General features: G+C 45.7%; 1 protein-coding gene across 6 annotated transcripts in view; it reads right to left on the reverse strand.

The window, feature by feature from the left end:
- Positions 1 to 20,509, reverse strand: part of CAMK2G (calcium/calmodulin dependent protein kinase II gamma) — a 123,727-nt gene that overhangs the window by 46,036 nt on the left and 57,182 nt on the right. For all 6 annotated transcript variants that reach the window (XM_065670642.1, XM_065670641.1, XM_065670643.1 and 3 more), the window contains exons 4-9: positions 9,259 to 9,313; positions 8,595 to 8,660; positions 5,710 to 5,782; positions 2,545 to 2,647; positions 1,493 to 1,576; positions 544 to 638 (exon numbers count right to left, since the gene is read on the reverse strand). In XM_065670642.1, coding sequence (XP_065526714.1) covers positions 544 to 638; positions 1,493 to 1,576; positions 2,545 to 2,647; positions 5,710 to 5,782; positions 8,595 to 8,660; positions 9,259 to 9,313 — 476 coding nt within the window. The remainder of the gene's footprint in view (positions 1 to 543; positions 639 to 1,492; positions 1,577 to 2,544; positions 2,648 to 5,709; positions 5,783 to 8,594; positions 8,661 to 9,258; positions 9,314 to 20,509) is intronic.

Genomic DNA, 20,509 nt, shown 5'->3' on the forward strand with positions numbered 1-20,509 from the left:
CCCACCAAGCTGATCCCCACCACAAAGCCACCCCTCCAAAAGCCCCTGCCATTCAGTCTTCTCACTGGGCTCCATGCTTTCCACTGCTGGAAGAAATTCCTCTATGACAATGAGGAGACCAGAGGCCACAATTTAAGCTATTAGTCTACAGAATACTTCCCCATACTTTTAATTAGGCCTTGATAAAGGCAGACTCCTTCTTTCTACCTTCCCTCTGCTCCCCTGAAAGAATTAACATTGGCTACATCTGCAGCACTTTGTGGTAAATGCACTAGAGGACACCATTTCCCATCATCTGCATTTTCAGCTCTGCATCTCCCTAACAACCAGCAACATCTAGGTGCCCACTGCAATGTTTCCTCATATTCTTTCAGAAGCCCCAGAGAGGACTGTATCCCAGGCAGTGAAGACAAGGTGTATGAACATGCCAAACATCGCTCTGCACAGTAGCTTGGGGCCTGCTGCTAAATACCAAGAAAGATAGTGCCATGTTTTGGATGGCTTCTACACCCATGCAGGTACTCAGCAAGAAAGTGCCCTTACGTCATAGGCTCCGGCTTTGATCTGCTGATAGAGTTTGTGCTGATCTTCATCCCAAAAGGGAGGGTACCCCACTAGTAATATGTACAGAATCACTCCTGGGAGGGAGAGACACAGATACACTATGGTTAGGCTAATACGCCAATTATTCCTTCAGCCCCTCTTCCTTCCCTCTTGACAGTCCCCATGGTAATGATTGCTCTATATCTTCATTTGCCATCATATTTAGTCTTCTGAGGTACAGAAAGACAGTGCAAACCTCTCCTCTGCTGAACCTCACCCTGGCACTTCATGTGCCAGGAGCTAGAACAAGGTGCATGATGTCCTTCTACCCTCCTGTGGCTACCACGGCTGATGAGCCACAACTCCTAGCTGTTTTCAGAATAAAATGAAGCCACATTCCCTGGGGCTGCTGGGCAGCAAGTGACTTTTTGGAAGGACTGTAGTTTTACATGCTTACTGTGCATGATCTTGGGACAAAAATGACACTACTAAAGCTAACACTCTTGGCCTGCAGAGAACCATTTAGTCCACGTCAGGCAACACTGATATCACATATCTTTTAACTTATCAGTCCCAGGTACATTTACACTTAATTTTTTGCTTTTAAAAAAAAGTCCTCTCTCTTCAGTATTTCATCTGCTACATAGTCAGAGTAATAGGAAATTGCTACAGTTATCTAAACAACTGACTCTGCAAAGCATAGACAGGTCCTATCTCATGAGTCTCAAACATCTGATAGATGGCCCGAGGAAAGAATTAGCAGCCAGAGTCAAATGAGTTCAGACTCCAGTATTAACTCCATCTACACAAGGTGCTTATCCTCAAGTGTGCCTTCATCTCTCCACCCAAGAAGGAGCACTGCATACCCTCCCAGCAATAGGTTATAAAGAATTGCTCTTCTACATGAAACGGTGTTGTTTAATTGTAAAACGCTATAACAGAATCTTACCACATGCCCATATATCCACTGGTTTTCCATAAGGATCTTTTCTTAAGACTTCGGGGGAGAGGTAGCCTGGAGTGCCAGCAAACCCTGCCAGGAAATGGATGACATGAAGTACTTAACAGTACCCAAGCAGAAGAGATCTTGCCATATCATAAAATCCACTAGTGGTAACAAACAAATTCCAAAATCCATTTCCCACCCTTCATCTCATATTTGCTAGAGCTACTTCTTAGGAAACCAATAAAAAGGCAGGGAGAGGAAAGGAGAGATCAGATGGGATTGAGTGTCTGTGCAGTGCAGGAAGAACAGAAAAGAGAGATACCATGTCAACCAGCTGGGCACAAACTCATATGCCAGGCCTTAGATCACTGTTACATATAATGTCTTGGTGTTTGAAAACACAAGACCCATATGGAACACATTTGATTGTGTTCCAAATGGTGAGGGCAGACCAGGAGCAGCAGCCATCTCTCCAGAATCTCTGCAGCACTGCAAAGTCTTGGAGATGATGTTTAGCCTGAGAAGGTCTCATTTCTAATTATGTTTTAGCCAAAGACTTGGGTGACATGGTTTGGTGTAAGGTGTCCCTGCCCATAGCAGGGAGGTTGGAACTTGATGATCTTAAGGTCCTTTCCAACCTAACTGTTCTATGATTCTAAACAAAGATAAGGCCAGATCCAAATATGCCTGAGGCAGGCCAGGTTAAATGCGTTTCTGTAAAATGACCAAAAGAATTCAGGATGAGCAGTAGGAAAGTTCAGATCAGCCTCTAAACTTAGCAGTTGCATTCATCTCTGACACCAGCATCTACTGTAAACCAAGAACAGAGAAATATACAGACATTTTTTTCTCTCTTTATTTATCATATCCTTTCCTCTATTGCACCTAGGCTCGTGCCCAAGGACCCAGAGGCTGAGGTGCTTGGAAATGAAGCAGCAATGCTACATACACACAAGCATGCTGGAAATGCTGAGAGAAAGTATTCAGGAAGGGTGCAGCTCAACCAGCCACCAGGAAAGAAGGAAGCAAAAGTGGGAAAGGTCAAACAGTCTTACCAAACCAGGCCTGCTGCTCTCCCTGGACTTCTATAGCCAGTCCGAAGTCAGCCAGTTTGACAGCAGCACCCTTACATTTACTTGCCAGTAGTAAATTCTCAGGCTGGGGAGACGAAAGAGAAAAGGGGGTAAGAATGAAAGACTGACACCCTTGTTAAACCCTCCTACCTCAGTATTCACATCACTGAATTCAATCTGCTGACTGAATTTAGCAGGCATGTACTAAAGTTGTTCAGGTGAAGACAGAGCAACAGAAACAAACGGCCTTAACCTAGAGTGGCAGAAAATCCTGAAGTCTAACACAAACTCCTGCGGGAGCCAGTCTCTCCTCACCCAGCCCACATATTACATGCTGACACCAGAGGGCACTGGCAGTACAGTTCCTGTAGCACAGAACCCGAAATTTGTTTCTGTCATCCCCGCAGAGAGCAATTGAGGGGTGGGGGGAAAGGATGCAGTAGATACAATCTGCAGTGATGTTTCTCCCCATGAACATTACATGGTCCCCAAGGCACTGGAAAAGTAAATATGATGCTAATAACGGCTGCCAAATACACCACTGTAATGTGGGAAGGCATCGTCTAGATAGTGAGTAGCTTTCATCCCTAACAGAAAAAGCCTCAGCCTCAAATTGGCATAAAGCAGCACAGCAGTGAGTATTCTTGTAAGCTGTTTCTTCACGCTACGTATTTACAGCAGCATAAAATATGCTGTCTTGCTACTGCTGCCATCGCATATGCAACAAGCAAGCGTGCCACTTCCCCGATGTGCCGGGAAAGGGAGACTTTTGCCCCTCACATGAATCTCACTCTGATCATAATTCTGTTGTGTTCCAGCAAAGGACTTCAGCATGAGGACTAACACAATTCCAAAAAATGGACTGAGTGTCAGCAGCTTCCTCTGAAGCACAAAAGCAGCTAGTTACGTGGGACCTTTTGAAACCCCAGGGACTTTAAGGTGGTGGCTATTACACCTCTGCAGGAAATCCAACTTGTAGATAGGCAGGACAAATGTGATTTCTCATCCTACCCCCCTCTGACAAATTGTGCTATTCATATCAACTTGAGCTTTTTAACAAGCAAGATGGAAAACTGGAAATCCAGAAACAGAAACTTGTCTCAGTTTCACAAATCTGATGAAAGTCTTTTTTGCAGTCTGCTCACCAGTTTCATCTCACGACAATCCTCTATCCCTGTTTTGCCTGACAGGAACATGATGCTTTACCCATTCACCTGCCTTAAAGTACTGGGCACATGCCTTGCTTCTGTTTTGAATGAAGGGAGAACAGCCCTGCCCATCACGGTCCTTGCCATGAGCAGCATGGAAGGGAGAGGAACTGAGTCTCAATACATTTGGATGTCACTGGCTTTTCACTGTATGGGAAGTGGAAAAGACTGTGTTAATCAAACTACATTGGTGAAAATTCACCAGTGTAAACAAATCCCTCAAGTGGAAGACCAATGAAATCTGAAAATCTCTCCCAGGTTCAGATCACACCTGGGCTTGGCTTGACAAATTAGAAACTTTGTGCTTCTAAAATACAGCTACAAACACCTTAAGGCAAATGGTGCTTACCCATGTGCATGTTTGCCAACATAAATATGGGTTGTCTCAGGTTTCACATGTTTTTTGGTAAGGATGTGAATGAACTCCCTAATTTCTTGCAATCCCTATGGGCAGCTCAACAGTTGAAGGTCTTTAAGAGCATGTCAGCCAAAAGCAGGCTTATGAGAGGGAGGTGCAAAAAACTTCTCTTGAAGCAAGCTCTGCAGTTATTACACACTGATCCTGAAGGCCAAGCTTTTGGCAAGGAGCTAAATATTAAATGAAGAGCACAGGATCTCTTATTGCAAAAAGGAATGGCTACTCTTCAGGCCTGGACAGCTTCAGTGAATCAGAGCAAGCAACAGAAGAAACACATTAACTGCAGTGGGGAGTGTCCAGCAGCTAAGTTCTAAAGAAGTTCACAACTTTCACACAAACAAAACTTGGGAAGCAAAACAGATTATACCCAAACACAGGATGTGAAGGAAAACTTAAACCATCCTGTACTGGAGAACTCTACTGATACTCATAGAGGCCCTAATTCTGGGCAGTAGTGCCCCTTGAAGGCTGCTTTATCAAAAGAAGATGTCAGGTCTATTCCAAAGCAGCCACACCAATAGACAGCTTGCATCTTTTCACAGTGCTCCAAATCAGAAGGCCAGAAGTGTTGCATGGGAGTTTGCCAGAAACACTAAGGGTTAACGGCTGCCCACTAGATCTACACACTGGGAGAACACTGCCATCAAGCTTGCAGCATGCCTTTACCTTGCTCTCTGCAATATATTTTTATACTCTTCCCCTTATGCAATGTATAACAAACCAAAACCAGCAGTGGTAGCATGTGTCATCCTGCATTAACTTAACTGGACTGCTGGTGGCCATCACCATTCCCACTTCAGACAGAGAGGGCTGCAGGGCAGGCAGACCTTCCTGCACAAAACTCTTCATTCTGGAGCCTACCCAGCTCCCAGTACAGCTGGCACTGCGTGGGAAGGGAGTTAAAGCAACTTACACTGCAGAGGTTCTGGGTCTATAGATGCGTTATAATGTGGCAAATGGTCTATTCACCCAGTGTTTAACTGGCCAGCAGTTTTGGGTTTAGATTAAAAGAGCTTCTACTGATGAGAGAAGGAAGAAATTACGTGAAAAGTTCTTGTTGAGCAGCTCTGCCCTAGCCCAATGGTATGTGTTTGGCAACAGCACAGAACAAAAATATACATGCTCTGTGCAGACAAACTCAACCTGGCAGATTGAACAGAGATTGCCCCAGGTCTCCAGAGATCTCTTCAATGGCAGACTAGAAAGTGTCCTTCATTATAATGAAGCCTACCCAAGTTTCTCTGAAAGTCTACTCCATTCCAAGGTTCACAACTACTCCATCCTGGAGCTGCCTCAGAGAGGCTGAGAGCTGGCAAGGCTCATGAAGACTGAGAACTTCCTCGGGAGTTCAGCACACCCTCTAGAAAACTCTGAAGGAACAAACTTGTGCTTCAGGAACCCCTGAGCCCTGTTCAAGTGAAAGAGCACTGCCAGCTGGCAACACAGTATATCCCTGTTTTGCCTCTTCCAATGATCCCCTGGCTGCTCTCCTCAGCCTTCATGGCACGGAGGAAATATTACCTTCAAGTCCCTGTGCACGATATCATGCTGGTGAATGTGATTCACACTCTCCAGTATCTGATGAATACAGTGGCTGAAAGATAAAGGGAAAGACACACAGTTATGCACACACACACATATACTTGGCATCTCATCTCATCCCAGAACTGTTTCCCTAACTTTTATATTTGTGTCAGGGAGAGCTCAAGACCCCAGGCTGAATCCCTTCACCATGTCCACTGGATGACACAGCTCAGTACCATCACAGCTGGACACTCACAGCACTTTCAGCAACAGGATGCTAAACACCCTATCTATAGCAGGGCCACAAAGCCTCCTTCCTACCTCCCATCACTTCCTTCCTTTCCTCCCCATTACACTAGAGCATCTCACTTGCCCCTTCAGCCAACAGTAAGCACCCCACACAGGAGAACCAAGGCACCCAAGTGTCTACAAACAGCAGCCAAAATTGGGTAAGCAAGGCCAAATCACTCCAGGAAGCATTCAGCTGGGCTAGTCCTGAGCAAAGAATAAACTTTCAGAGAGCGGCAGCCTCCCCCAGCAAATTCAGGATGACGACTCCTGGGTGTCTGCCAGTTTGCAAAGCTTTCAGAGCAGCATCTCGAGCACTTTACATACACAATGCGCACACACACCCGCTTGCTGGGTGCCTTTTAAGTACAGATCCCACTTAAGGGGTTAGTGATCTGAAAAGCAGATTCATTCCCTGTTAAGCGCAGTATGCTGCACTCCCCTCACTCACAGAGAACCCTGTCTCTGCCATTCTCACTGCTGCAACCACAGGGGCAGAAGCGAGAAGTTATTTACACCTGTCGCTTAAGGACAGTGCCACACACCCATGGGCGAGATTTCTGGTTGAAAACAGCTCTTCCACTAAACGTTTACTCAGCTCCCAGGGTTGGATGTGGAATGCAGTAGGCATTCAGACAACTATGGCTGGGCAGCAGGCACCGAGATGTGGGCAACTCGGGTGGGTCTGCGCCCTCACTGCAGGATCAGTCAGTCCCCGCACCAAACTGTACAAATCTCAGGGGAACAGATTTGAAATGAGTGAAATATTTGAGGGAAAAGAAACTGGCTACTGGAAAAGATGGGAAGAGGGTGAGGGAAGGAAGGGAAGATGAAGTGCGGCACTGCGTGTTTGCTACCCCCACCCTCCCGAGCTGGCAGTACAATCCTCAGGGTCGGAGTCCATGAATATCTCCCCGCTCCCAAAACAAAAATGTATAATTAGAACAGAGCCGAGTCTGAGCGAGGGAGATTTTCTGGCCAAAAATGGCAAAAGTGTGAGGTGTCCCAGGCGAGCCAAGCGCAGCGGATTGGCACGGACCTCACTCCCTCGCTCTCCCAGCCTGCTCTGGAATTCAGCTCAGCATGGGGAGAGAAAGGGAGGAGTTTCACCCTGTCATCTTGTGGGCACTGCGAGACCTGGCCAGCTGACAGTCAGAGGGCTGAGCACCCTGAGGAAGCCTTGCAGAGAGACAGACTGTTCCCCTCTTCCCCTAACCCTGCCATAATTTTCCTGAGCAGTGCTGGTCACTGCCAGCTCTTGACCACTTCAGGGAACAGGCACTGGCAAGAGGAACAGGATGAAGGATGATGACTGACAACCTCGTAACTTTCCAACTTCAAGGCAGAACAGATTGAATGACTGTGTATCTGTCTGAGATGCTGGGCCTATAACATCTGTGCAGCCCACTGAATACATCTACAGGGCTCTCAGACCTCTCCGCCAGGAGCTCATCAGAGATTATGAGCCCACTGGCCTTCCCCATCAGCAGACAGCTCTCACAATGGAGTGCATGGTGCAATGCCTCACTTAAAAGCATCATGCAATGCCTAGAAGACAGAGGCTGTAAGCGCACAGGAGGGAAAGCAAATGAGCGCCCACAGATTCCTCTTAACTATCAGGTCATGCTCTGTCTTTGCTCACACTCGGTCTGATCTTCACAGTACTGCCTACCAAGGTTACCCTGCAGCAGCATCCACTGCTCCCTTCTTACCCCTCTCCTCTCGCAGTTTCCCTAATTCCTGTTCCAGCAAAGGTTAGGATTAGATAAGAACATGGGTGAGGAATAAGATGAGGTGAAATGTTGCCATCATGCCACTCCCAGACCCTGCTAAAACAAAACAAGAGCTGCTTAAACCCAGCTTTGGTTCCAAACACTGCACGTTCAGCAGATGGACAGGTCAGAGAATACCATCCTCTACTGCTATACAAAACACTGACCCACCATAAGCAGCAAAGGGACAAGCACAAGGCACTTCAGGAAGCTCACACATGGGAGAGGGGGGACACGCTCCAAAACAGAAGGGCATAACTCTAAATCTTTTTAATATTAAAATATGAAGGCTGCTCTCACATTGTGCCTTTTCTCAGTGTGCCACCCAGCTCACAGAGAGGACTTCCACAGAAACACATCTTTCAAAGCCTGCTCTCCCCCCTGCCCCGTAAACCATTATCTAGACATGGGCAAACTGAGTGGGTCTGCACAACAGCACTGGCACATCACTAGAACCCTACACCAGAGGACAAGCAGACAGTGCTCTCACAGCCACAGGCCAACACTTGCTCACTAGGGACACACTGTCACCAACCACCAGAAGGATCAGGCAGACAAAGCTGCTATCAATGGGTCTCCCAGCAAAGAGCACGGCATCTGCAAATGGCAAAGACAGCAGTGCTGTGCAAGCAACAAGGGCTACAGCTGTGGTGAGTTAGGCTGACCAGTGACAATAGTTTACACTGATAGCAGAAAGAGGAATATTTTCCGGACAGCGAACAAGTGTCAGAACAAAGCCATGCACAGAACAGGAGTCAGGAAATGCATCCCACTTGCCAATGCATGTAGCACATACACAGAGGGGTCCGTAAACAGTCTTACCTGGCATCTGCTTCACTGTAGTATTCTCTGGCAACAATATCCTCAAAGAGCTCCCCACCTGTAACCCTGGAGTGCAAAACAACAAGGCAGGTTACAGAGCCTGTGCACGTCTAGCTCAAGGCGGCACAGGGCATGTGCAGCCATCTGTCTGGGCTCTTTCCAGCAGCCTATGCGGGGACCTGCAGCACAGAAAGCCAGGGCAGAGCTCCACCAGCACGGTACCGTCACGGATATATCCATACGACTGACCCCTTGGACTGGCCCTTCACCAGCAGTGTACAGGACACTGTTGACAGACTGGGCACAAATTGCCCATGTGCCTCTGCAGGGCTTAGTATATACTAAGCTTGGGTGGGCTAAGCTTGGGCGGAACAATCCTCACCAGGCCCCTTCAGACTGCCTCAGAGACAACAGTCAAGCGGCCTCCCTATACAGATTAGCCATCCTTTGCCATCCCACACCTGCACCTGCTGCTAGGAGCCTTTCTGGTCGATCTGCTACCACACAGTCTATGGATTTCTGTCAAATAGGCCAGAGGTATCTACAGGTCTCTAAAGAGGAAGGGAGAATTATACTAATGCAGGTGCTTTTTATTCCACTCTTAGTCAAGCATCCACGTGCCTGTATCACTGGTGAATCATCAAAGCCAAAGACAGACACTTACAGATCAAAGACGAGGTAATGGAAACCTTCTTCTGAAATACTGTCATGGAGCCGCACTGCAAAAATATAATCAAGAAATGGAGGTTTACAGAGCATGTAGCAAATATGACACTTCACAAATCAAACCCATGCACACAGCCAAGTTCTCCCTCAACCCAATCAGTCTATTAATTCCCCATGCCCTTCACTTCGTGTGCTCCTTCCATTATCTCAAAGGAACAGATGGGTGTCCTTCACATACACCCACCCCTCCCCAGCGTCAAAACAAACTCTAAATATCTTTGACCTCCTGTTCATTCTCCTTCTCTAACCCTTCAGTACCCTCCTTTCACGTCTGCCTACTCTTTCCTCCACGCTCCTGTTTTGCCATTTCTCCCCACCCATTCTTATTTCCCAAAACAAACCATTTTCAGAATTTCCAAACAATCCCTCACCCCCAAAAACTGACTTCCAGCCTCATCCGCATGTCAGTGCCACTGATGTCCCTTCTGCCTTTCATCTGCAAAGCTCCATGAAGTTTCCTCCTTTTCTTTCCTTTTCCTCACTTCATTCTGACTTACGCTCCAAATCCTTACACAAAATTCAGTTCCTTGTCTCAATTTATTTCTGATCTGTTTGTTACAGACATTCCCCTTCTCACAATTTCATTCTCCTTCAGCTTCCTTACCTATCCTCTGAGTTCTGCTCCTATTGCCTAAATTAACCTTCATCTTTCCCATTTCCTTCTCTGCTTTAACCTGCAGGACTGGGGTTGCCTCCATGATGGGTCACTGTCCCCTGGTATTGTGAGGTCTCCATGGCTCTGTCCTGCTTTCCCCACATTACACACTGGCAGTAACTACTGTATCTATGCAGCCAGAAGAGTCCCATTTCATTTTCATTGATTCATTGTCTGAATCAAAATCTCAATTTCTTTGATGCTTATTGGACACCTAGGCACTAATTCTAACCTGGGAAGAAACAAAGCCCTTAATTTCATATTGCTACCTACTCTGCTCTTTGCTTCCTCCCCTGCTGGAAAACATCACTACTTTCCCTGCCACAGTTGCAAGCTAGCAATCCTATTTGCTTCGATGCCTCAACCTTCACACCCTGACCAGGACTAGTTGTCTTCACATGACCATCTACAGTCTTCCCCTGTTGATTTGCCCGACTGAAGCACTTAGCTGAGACTAGGCTGTGTCTCAGTCACTGTAACACCTTTTAATCGAGTATTGACCAAAGTACCATTACTGTTCTCATCCCTACAAGAAAAATCTTGTTATCCTGCTTGGTCACTTGAATGGTACCTTTGCCTCTCTTCCCCGTTTTCCTTTTTCTTCCACATAAAATACAGATGACCTGTCTTGACTTTTCTCAACATAATGATTTTCTCTCTGCCAGTATTAAGAGGTCAGTTTGCACCTCTTATTGGCGCATGACATCAGCTATCATCATTGTCTTGGGAATGTTTCAAACTAGCACTTGGCACATGTTCCTACCTCATATGGAACAGCTTCTGCAAATGTTCTCAACGCTCTCCCCTCTCCTTGCAACTCTCCTTTGCTAAGGCACCCTCCCACATGCACGCAAACACAAAGTCAAAATTGAGAGTAGCACAGATGTGCAGAGTCCACTGCCAGTACCTTTCCTAAAAGGATTTTGTTCTTTCCTTATTCTTTCTGCCTATGCTTTCCTGTGTTTTCCCTGCCTTTATCTACAAGCTCTCTGACCTGGCCTCTTGATCAATTTCCTTTCCTTAGCATTTCTACTGCATCTAACCACAGGGGTCTGGGAGGAGCACTTCACCCAAGGTAATGCCACAAACAAGCAAGTACAGTTAGAGTACCAGTAACACAGGTGTTTCAGATGCAACATGCTGTTCCTACAGCACGAAAACAGAGACACATCACCTTTATGAACTCTGTTCCTCAAATCATTCACTGCAATAAAGATCTTCTTCCAAGTAAGCTGTTTTACTTGGCTTTGTAATAACTTCATTGTAATACAATTTTGTATTTACAGAAAACTTGCGTCCTGAGCAGCTGGCAGAGACTAACAAAGGCAGCATTACAGAAATGCAAGTGAGAAAGGTATTTTCTAGGAGAAAGGTTTTCCATTCAAGACTGGAAACAAGACAGGAAATGGCTGAAACGGACACCTGGATTCCCAGCAAAGGGCAGTTTTTACTCCAGTGCCCAAGACTATTTGAGGTAAATGCAGCAGACAGGCACATGAACAAGAGCTGAGGCCCAGGACACAGGCAAAAGTCTGTGAAGAGCCCTTATGAAGAGGGAATAGATGGAGAAACTTCAAGGAAAGCTGAATGTGTTAACAAGATCGTGTCTGGTGACGCTTGGTGTGCACAAGAGAGCATTCTCCTTCCTCTGGCACCTGAAAGGTCATCAAAACACTGAAAGAAATCAAGCAGAGAGGAGAGCAGTATGAGTGAAATCATGACAGAGGAGGAGCACAGCCATCAGCAGGCTGACAGCAGTGGCCATGAAAAGGGAACAGCAAACACCTCTGGAGGTAGAAGACATAGCAAACAATAAACTTTGATGTAAAGATGCAGGCAGCAAATTATGTCAGAAAATAAAACAAATAAGCTGATTGGTGCTATTTCTTTGTCCTGAGGAGAGCAATTTTGACAGATACATTAAGAAAAGGGAAGGAAGTCACAATTCAGCTGTCAGAGACTGGCAGAGGCAGCAGAAAGAGCCTTCAAGGACAGTAAAACACTATTTGCATCCTTAGGTGAGGAACAATGACAGGAGGACAGGGGCAGTCCATAAATACTGATGCTGTACATCACCCTAGGGCTGCACAGCAAAAGAAGGCCCTGGAGGCAGGATGCAGGTCAGTAACTCAACAAGGGAGCTGCCTCCTCGCTATGGCCCAGAGCGACGCCGGAACAAAATCAGCACAGGATTTAATCTGCTGAGGTAACAAAGCTCAGGGAGTACATGGTGCAGCAGCAAACTCCAGAAAAGCTACAGGAAAGATGACAGCAGCCCTCCCATGGGAACAGTTAGTAACAGCTCAAAACATTAGGCTTAAAGTGAGGTTCAGGGCAGCAGTGAGGGGAGTTGACCTGCTGGAAAGCAGTTTTGTGGAAAAGGACCTGGGGATCCTGGTGGACAAGTTAACCAAGAGCCAGCCATGTGCCTTGTGGACAAAAGGCCAATGGTATCCTGGGCTGCATTAGGAACAGTGTGACCAGCAAGTCAAGGGAGATGATCCTCCCCTTCTACCCTGCCCTAGTGAGGCTACATCTGGAGTACTGCATCCACTTCTGGGCTCACCAGTTCAAGAAAGACAAGGAGCTGCTGCAGAGGGTCCAGTGGAGGGCTACAAAGATGATTAGGGGACTGAAGCATCACTCATATGAGGAAAGGCTGAGAGCTGGGCCTATTTAGCCTGAAGAAGAGATGACTGAGAGGGGATCTTCATGCATACAAATATCAGATGGGTGAGTATTGAGAGGATGCTGCCCAGTGACAGGATAAGAGACAATGGGCACAAACTGAAACACAGGAAGTTCCATCTGAATACAAGTGAAAACTACTTTGATTCACAGAGCACTGGAACAGGGCTGCCCAGACAGGTTGTGGAGTCTCCTCTAGGTGCGTTCAAAACCTGACTGGACGTGACCCTGTGCAACCTGCTCTAGGTCAATCTGCTTTAGCTGGGGGGTTGGACTAGATGATCTCCAGAGGTCATTTCCAGCCCCAACCATTCCGTGATTCTGATCTCCATTACTACCACAAGTTCAGGTTCACCCAGGAGGTTGAGCAGAGTCCACGCAGGGTGCTCATACCTGTGTAACCTGTTGATATGAGAGGGTGAGAAATACAATAATTTGTAGATGCTGGGGAGTAAAAGATTCCCCACAACTATCCATGATAAGAAAAATGGGGAATTACAAGTATTCATTCAGTTTAACCTTTTCTTCAAAAATATTACGGAACCCTTTTCTTTCTGGCTCTCATCAGGGGAGCAGTGACATCTATGCCTAGCTGCAGGCTAGACAATACACACATCACAAGAAGTGATAAGAAGAGTTTCAAGTCAGAGCAACAGGGAAGCTGCTCAACAGCAACACGGGGTCTTCCAAAAGACGATCAAACTACAAAAGAGCCCAGTACTTGCCAAGGAACCTGATCTCTGTTCACCAGAAGATGAAGTAGATTCTTTCTAGTAACTGATTCTGTCACCCAGAAGCAGCAGTTCAAACCATATTTCTTCCTAGACAAACACTCTTAACACAGGGATTCTTACAGACGGGGGAAATCAGTCCCTGCCAACACCACACACAGCCAGGGTCACCCGATGACTGCTTCCACGTCAAAGGTCTCTGATGGATGAAAGAGCACGTACTACAATGGTTAGCAAGAACAGTCAAGGAGAGGGGAGTAAGAAAGAAAACAGAAGCAAGTCAGACAAATCAGTGCCTGATTTAGTCAGGCTCTAAATCAGTTACAGGATACAGTGAAAGACTTCACCCAAGGTTTTAAAGCACAGAACACTCCCATCCACACAAAGAATGGAGGGCTTGTAGAGCTCACAAGCACATCTGATTTCTACAACTGTTAAGTCTTACAGATAACTTCAGAAATAATAAATAAAACCCTACAGCAGTAGTAAGCAATGCCAGAACAAATGCTATCCAAAGGAGCAGAACTGTTACAGACTGTTAAATAGAAATATCATCTGCACCAGTACCAGCTGGTCAGTCAGCAGAAAGTGTGCCTCACCACTTGCCTGACTTTCTTCATATACAGTCCTGAATCTGGTACTGTATATGAAGACTCCATACTGTATATGTATACTCCACCAAGTGTAATGAGAGACTGCTACCTAAATCTGTCCCTCCAATTTTAAATGCACACCTGTAACCCTGCACTGTTAAAGAGCCGCAATGCATCACTACACACAAGGCACAACCTAGCTGAATGCTTTAAGCACCCAAAAGGGTCCCTCAGTTTCCTCTCCAGCCTCATCCCATGTAAACTGGTCTTAGGTGCACAGGAAGCATCTCCCAAAAGCTGGTCTTCTGTTAAAATAACTAACAACATTAAAAACAGAGAGACCAAATCACCCCCTTTCCCCAAAACCTCAGACCTTCAACCCCACCTGATGTAAGCTACGCATCTGTCCTGTGTGGGTGTTTAAGTCAGGCCTGAGGCCCTGATGCAACCCAGAACATTTGCACAAAGCCAGATATCACAGTGAGCGGCTCAAGGGGACATGCTGCGGTTACTGAACCTAACAGCAGCTGGGTACCAGGAGTTCAAGTGCTTTCTAAGAACATCTGCTGTGACTATTACTGTTCTCTGCCTGCTGTCTTCAGAGTCTTGCTGGAAATCTTGCCTCAAGAACAAAACTTCAAACCGATACTTCAAAGTGGTTCAAAATCCTCATGCATGTACAGTTTTTATTTTAGAGAAAAAAAGTACTAATAAGCCATGATATTAACTACAGAAAATTAAGCATTTTAGTGAGAAACAGCAATACAGTAAGTAAGCCACATGGTTTCCATTCCCTGCCTGAATAAAGTGACCCTGTACGGGCAGCTGCAGTTCCCCGATGCGGTGCAAGTGTGACGCGAGTGTGACACTAAGCAAGTAAGTAAGCACAAGGGGAAAATCGCCCTCACGCAAACTGTAGCAGCCTAACAACCAATGTAAATTGCTGCTGAGTCACACAAAGCAAGTCTCTGTGAATGCAAAAGTTGAAGTGAATCATGAAGAAATCAGCAAAGAGCTTTCATTTCTTATAAAAGTCTACCTGAACTACAGGAACATAAAAGGACATTGAAAAGGAACAGGCGTCTCACAGTTAAAAGGTCACACGTAAAAGGCCCAGGATGAACATTCCCCTATATCCCACATCCATAGCAAACAGAAGAGCAGGGCTGAGTGGGGGATCAGCCCATGGTTGGGGAGGTAGGCTCTTGTAACACAAGGCCATTTCCGGCAACCAGCTGCGAAGTAAATCTCAGCAAGCAAAGCAAAATACTTATCAAAGTCCCAACAACAGGCAAATACACAAACAGAAGAATAATTTCATGGGCCAATTTCCAGTATCTTCACTTTGCAATTACTCGTCTCTGCTGAGGAAATGGTTACATAGGCTCCTACATACCACTGGTCTTTGCCTGTCCTTAGGGACAGTGCTCAAGCTATAGAGTACGATAATCTTACCTGCCAAGTCCACTGGTGTTGTTAAGCGTAAAGCATGTGGATATTATAGGAATGTAAAGGACACTATCAGCCAACTACCTGTGTACCAGCACACACTGTGTGGTGTGATTATATAATATTTGGGACTCTCAAGTAGCCCATGTTGCAGTACCTTCAGCAGAGCTAATACATGGCAACAGGGATTTCTGGTTGTCTTCTACGTGGTGGTAATTGCAACGCAGGAACTCTTGCACACGACCTTAGTAGTGCAAACTGAAAAGTGCTCTGAGATCTTCTGTCCTGAACAATGCTATTTAAAGGCCAGCCACTCATTAGAAACAGCCACAGCTTCACTTCTCAACAGTTTCTAACCAGACATCAGACATTTGCCTGTATCATGGAGAAACAGAAGAGGTAAGAGATACCACAAGGGGCATATTTCAAGAGGCTGTGCATCCCAGAAGCAGCAGAATAAAACTGGAGGCTAAAACCTGCCTGATGTCCTCTTCCACAGATACCCTCCAGCGTACCGGGAGATGCTGACACTACAGACACACATACCTACGGCCTGACAGACTGCGCACTGAGCACCATCTTCCGTGGCAGCACGAGTGACAAGTCAACTGACGCAGATGGCTACCACCCACTCCCCGCTCTCCCAGCTGCTTGCCAGCCTGGGCAGCCAGGATGGGAATTGTCCCACACCTCAGAGCCTGGCTATGTGCCAGGATGCTTCCTGCACGGCTCACATCACTCAGGAGGCCTGTCCCGCAAGGAGCCACCACCAACCTGCGACTGCCTGTGAGCTGGGTGCTCAGCTCCCACCCCAGCTGTTCCTCTAATTACATTAGACACACAGAATTCAGCTGCAGCTGCTCAGGCTGCTTCCAAAAGGACTCTCCTTTTAATTAAAAAGTTGCTATTAAAAAGCATGAAATTGTGTAATGCAAATAATCCTCTAGAAATCATCTGTCCCAGCAGCTAATGACCAGCTTTGTTAAAGCAGTAACTAAAAGCAGCAGGACAGTTAGCTAACAGGACATAGCATGCTGTTATTAACCAGTCCCTTAGGAACGTGGACTCTTTCCCTCCTCCTCCTCCCAAATCCAACAGAGAGGTTACAGTATGCTGGGTATATACCAGCTCGCTGTGAACTCCCCGAGCCCGCAGCATTTCACACCAATTGCAGTTCTGAAGCTTTGGAAAATGGAAGAGAAGGGCTTGTGAACATTCTGGTCCAGTTCAGGCAGAACCAAGCTGCTGCAGGCTCTGCAAAACCAGACAAGAACAGTCCTAAGGGAGTATGAAAAGGCATACACAACCGCAGAGGTGGGTAGGCTTTTTCTTGCCCCTCACCATGGTCTCACTGTAACCTTTTTAACACTCCAGCCCTAAAAAATTAGGTTACACAGTGCCCTTTCTACCATGCATAATGCCAAGTTGGGGAAAATTCCCTTATGCACAGAAATTCACGGCCTAGAAAGAAGTTCCAGGGAGAACAGTATGTGTCCTGTTAGGAAACTAGTCCTGCAGAGGTAAAAAGCAAAAGTAGAAAAAGAAAACAAAGTAAGTTTAAAAACCATTTCAGCGCCAACTAAATGTTATTTTTTCCTTTGATTTTGCAACGTCTGTATCGAAAGGCTGAAGTTCAGCGCAAGATACATGACATTTAGTATGCCCTACTTAAACATTACATGAGCCAAAACCAGTGCATTAGCAGGAATATTTCCTACTCTCCTGATAACAGTGCAATCATGACCATCCAGAATTGTTATTAATAATTTCCGATTATCCACATGCCAGATAAGCAAAGTGCTTCTGATAACCACTATTATTGTATGACAGCTTTTCCTATAAACCCCCCAAATAATAACAAGCCAACTTTATCGGTATAGCAAAGAAAATACACAGAGAACACCCAGTTCATTAGAATTAACAAAGATAGAGGCCATGACAGATTTTAGGTCTCATACAGGCTCTATAACTGCAGTACACACATTCCTGCCATCAGGGACAGCCTCTGGTGCTGCAAAGCAGTGTATGCCCATGCATCCCCCCCAGCCTTGCTGTATTAACTTGTTTCTCACCTTGCCCAGGACAGTCATGGAACCTTGCCACAGAGACAAGCTTGTTCAAAAGGCAAGCTGTTGCTTGCACAGTTTCACCAGAGTGTAGCCGTCCCTCTGTTCTGTTTGGTGCTCAGGCAGGGGGAACCCCAAAGGAGGCTCTTTCAGTTTCCTCAGTGCTATTCTTAAGGGAGGGGGATGTGCAGTGGGGGAATCCTCCTCCGGCACTTGCAGTACCTGTGGGTGGGATGAGTCTGGCCATCATCCCACTGTTTTTTTTAAAGGGATTGCTTGCATACAGATAAATCTCACAGCTAAATATATGAATAATGGAATACGAGTACCTCCTTAGTACAGACCACAGACAGAGTAAATTCATCCTCTGGCAAGGAAGAAAAACACAATTGTTACTCAGTTCCCAAACTGAGAGGGATTATGGACAAACACTTTCCTTAAAACTATAGGAAAAGGTATAGGAATAGGCAGCAGAATAGGGAGAAAAGAAGAGGTAAATAAACACTAGTTAGTGAAAGAAGTAACTGGGAGAATCAGAATGGGAACTAGAAAGCTGGGCTGCCTGGTGTTTTGGGGAGCCTCCTCTCAGCCAGACACACACGGGCACTCACCTAAATCCCTAACAGTGCAGGGATTGTAAAGAATAAATAGGAACTTGCAGCTCGAAGGCTCAGACTTTCCCAGAGGGATGCACTCTAGCTGATATTCTTTTTGGGTGTTTTGGGGTTTTTTCCGCTATTGGGTTTTTTTTGTTTGGTTGGGTTTTTTTTTTTTTTTTTTTGTCTGGTTTGTGATTTATTTTTTTTTTGGGAAGGAGATAGGGTGGGGAATAAAGGGTGTAAGCAAGAAGAGAGTGGGTTAAAGACATAAGGCCAAGAACATCATTGTCTGAGCTCAGGAAGCACAGCCCCATACCACTTCCAAGGAAAAGCTGCTCAGTAACTCAGCCGCAAAACACAGCTCTTGCTACAAGGTCTCTTCTCCCCCCATTTCCCTTTCCCCAAGCCATCCCCTCTCAACACCAGTTTTACCCGAGAAAAGGAGCATTCCCCCAGCAGAAATCTCAGGGCAGCAGCTTTAAACAGCAGGCCAGGTAGGGGAACATCCTACTTGGAAACCATAGAGTTTACATAGGGCAGCGAGCAGTGGCCAAACCACTGGAGAATCCCCAGCATTTTAACTATTCTTTGCACATAAGTTCCTTTCTGTCCCAGTTGCAAAGGCAGTCTGGATGTCTGCAGCCAAATGAAAACAAGGAAATCTGCTGTTTACAGCAAAACACAGCCTACGCTCTTTTCTTGTTCACTAAGGAAGCAATTCACATCTCTTATTAAGGAAAAGGTGATAGGAAAACATTCCAAGTTGGCAGCAGGGGCAAAAAGTGAGGGCCTGCTTATCAAGAGTAGTATCTCAAAATAAGGAATGAGAGAACCTTACATTGTAGCTGATACCACTAAGACAACAAATCCAGTATTAGGTCTGCAGACATGATCAATGCACCCAGGCTACTTATGTGGGATTCTCCAGCTGGGTTGCCCGCAGAAGCACAGCATCCTTCTTGGTCTTTGCAGCAATTTGCACCTTGTGTGCCCATCATGTAAGGGCACACAAACCGGAGACCTTTTTTAATACACAAAACGTCAGAATCACACCCACAGGACAGAGGTATTAGGAAGACACACCACTTGTCAAAGGAAATAGAACTGAACTGGGTCAAAAGAAACTCTTCTACATCACAGGAGATTTCTGTGTATTTTCTCCCCATTTTAAATATGTGGCTTATGCTGAGAGAAGCCAACAGATAGAGGTTAAAATGAAAGAATTCAGGTGCAAGTATATTTTGGAGAACAAGTCCGAAGCAGGAAAAACCTGAAAAAGCAATAATTCCAAGAGATGCTGAGGACAGCATTTCACTACTGCTATAAATTCCCTCAAAGAAATTAACTCTGAAGCAGTTCAGCAAAGAATATGAAGGCAGAAAGAAAAATAATTTGGCTCTGGCTCTTTGGCTACTACCAGCCTCTCTTAAAATATGTATTTTTATTATTCTAGACCTAAGTGCAGGCAGTTTTTCACAGCAACGGCTGCCATGAGCTGGGACACAATAACCAACCAAGATTGCTCAGACTGAACTGTGAACAAAATATATTGAAGAACTACTTCCCCATAGTTGGGTTAAAAAGATCTAAGAACGTGCAGATCACCTGATGACAGATCCAAAGAGGAGGCACTCCAGTGTAACAAAGAAAATTTAGGAGAACACCTAACACCACAGTGGACAAAATCCATGCAGAGAGCAGACTCTGTGGTGCACTGAACAAGCCCCAGGCCTACTCTTGCAGGACAACACAGAAATGCTAGAGAAGAGTTTTCAAAACCATGAATGAAGACCATTATTGAATTTTGCATCATTATTGCTCTGGGAGTCTTAGGACAGCAAAGGGCATGTTCAGCACTGTGCCAAACTTCACATCTGCACCGAACAGGACTGCAGGAAGATACTGCGATTCCCAGCTATGTCACTGCTCTTGACTGGTAGCAGGAAGCATAGGAAAAAAATGAATTCCCCACAAGAGAATTCCTATGTAGTGAATGAATTGCAGGACTTAAAAAATCAAATACATAGACTGACTGAAATTAAATTTACAACTAAGCAGAAGATCAAAAGACCTGTTCCAGTAAGCAAGAGTCGATATTCAACACATTTAAATTTAGCTCTACACCAAACAGAAGGCGAAGGTAAAGTCAGCCGTTGCACAAGCTTCAGCAGCACAATCAGGAAAGTGTCTGCAAAGGGTCAGGGCTATAAGTGTGCTTATAGAAACCCACTCTTTCCAGCGGGAACCAAGGGAAAAGACAGCCATCTCATTCTCTTCTATGCGCTCCCAAACACATCCATGTCAAATGCCCACAAGATTTATAGATAAGTGAATCACTAGAACAGTAAGTTGTTCAAGAAGTGGAATTCCCCACAGAGCCATGACTCTTGCCAACTTCTACAGGCATT

This window comes from Lathamus discolor, chromosome 3, assembly GCF_037157495.1.
Source record: "Lathamus discolor isolate bLatDis1 chromosome 3, bLatDis1.hap1, whole genome shotgun sequence".
In the NCBI taxonomy this organism is placed as follows: Eukaryota; Metazoa; Chordata; class Aves; order Psittaciformes; family Psittacidae; genus Lathamus; species Lathamus discolor.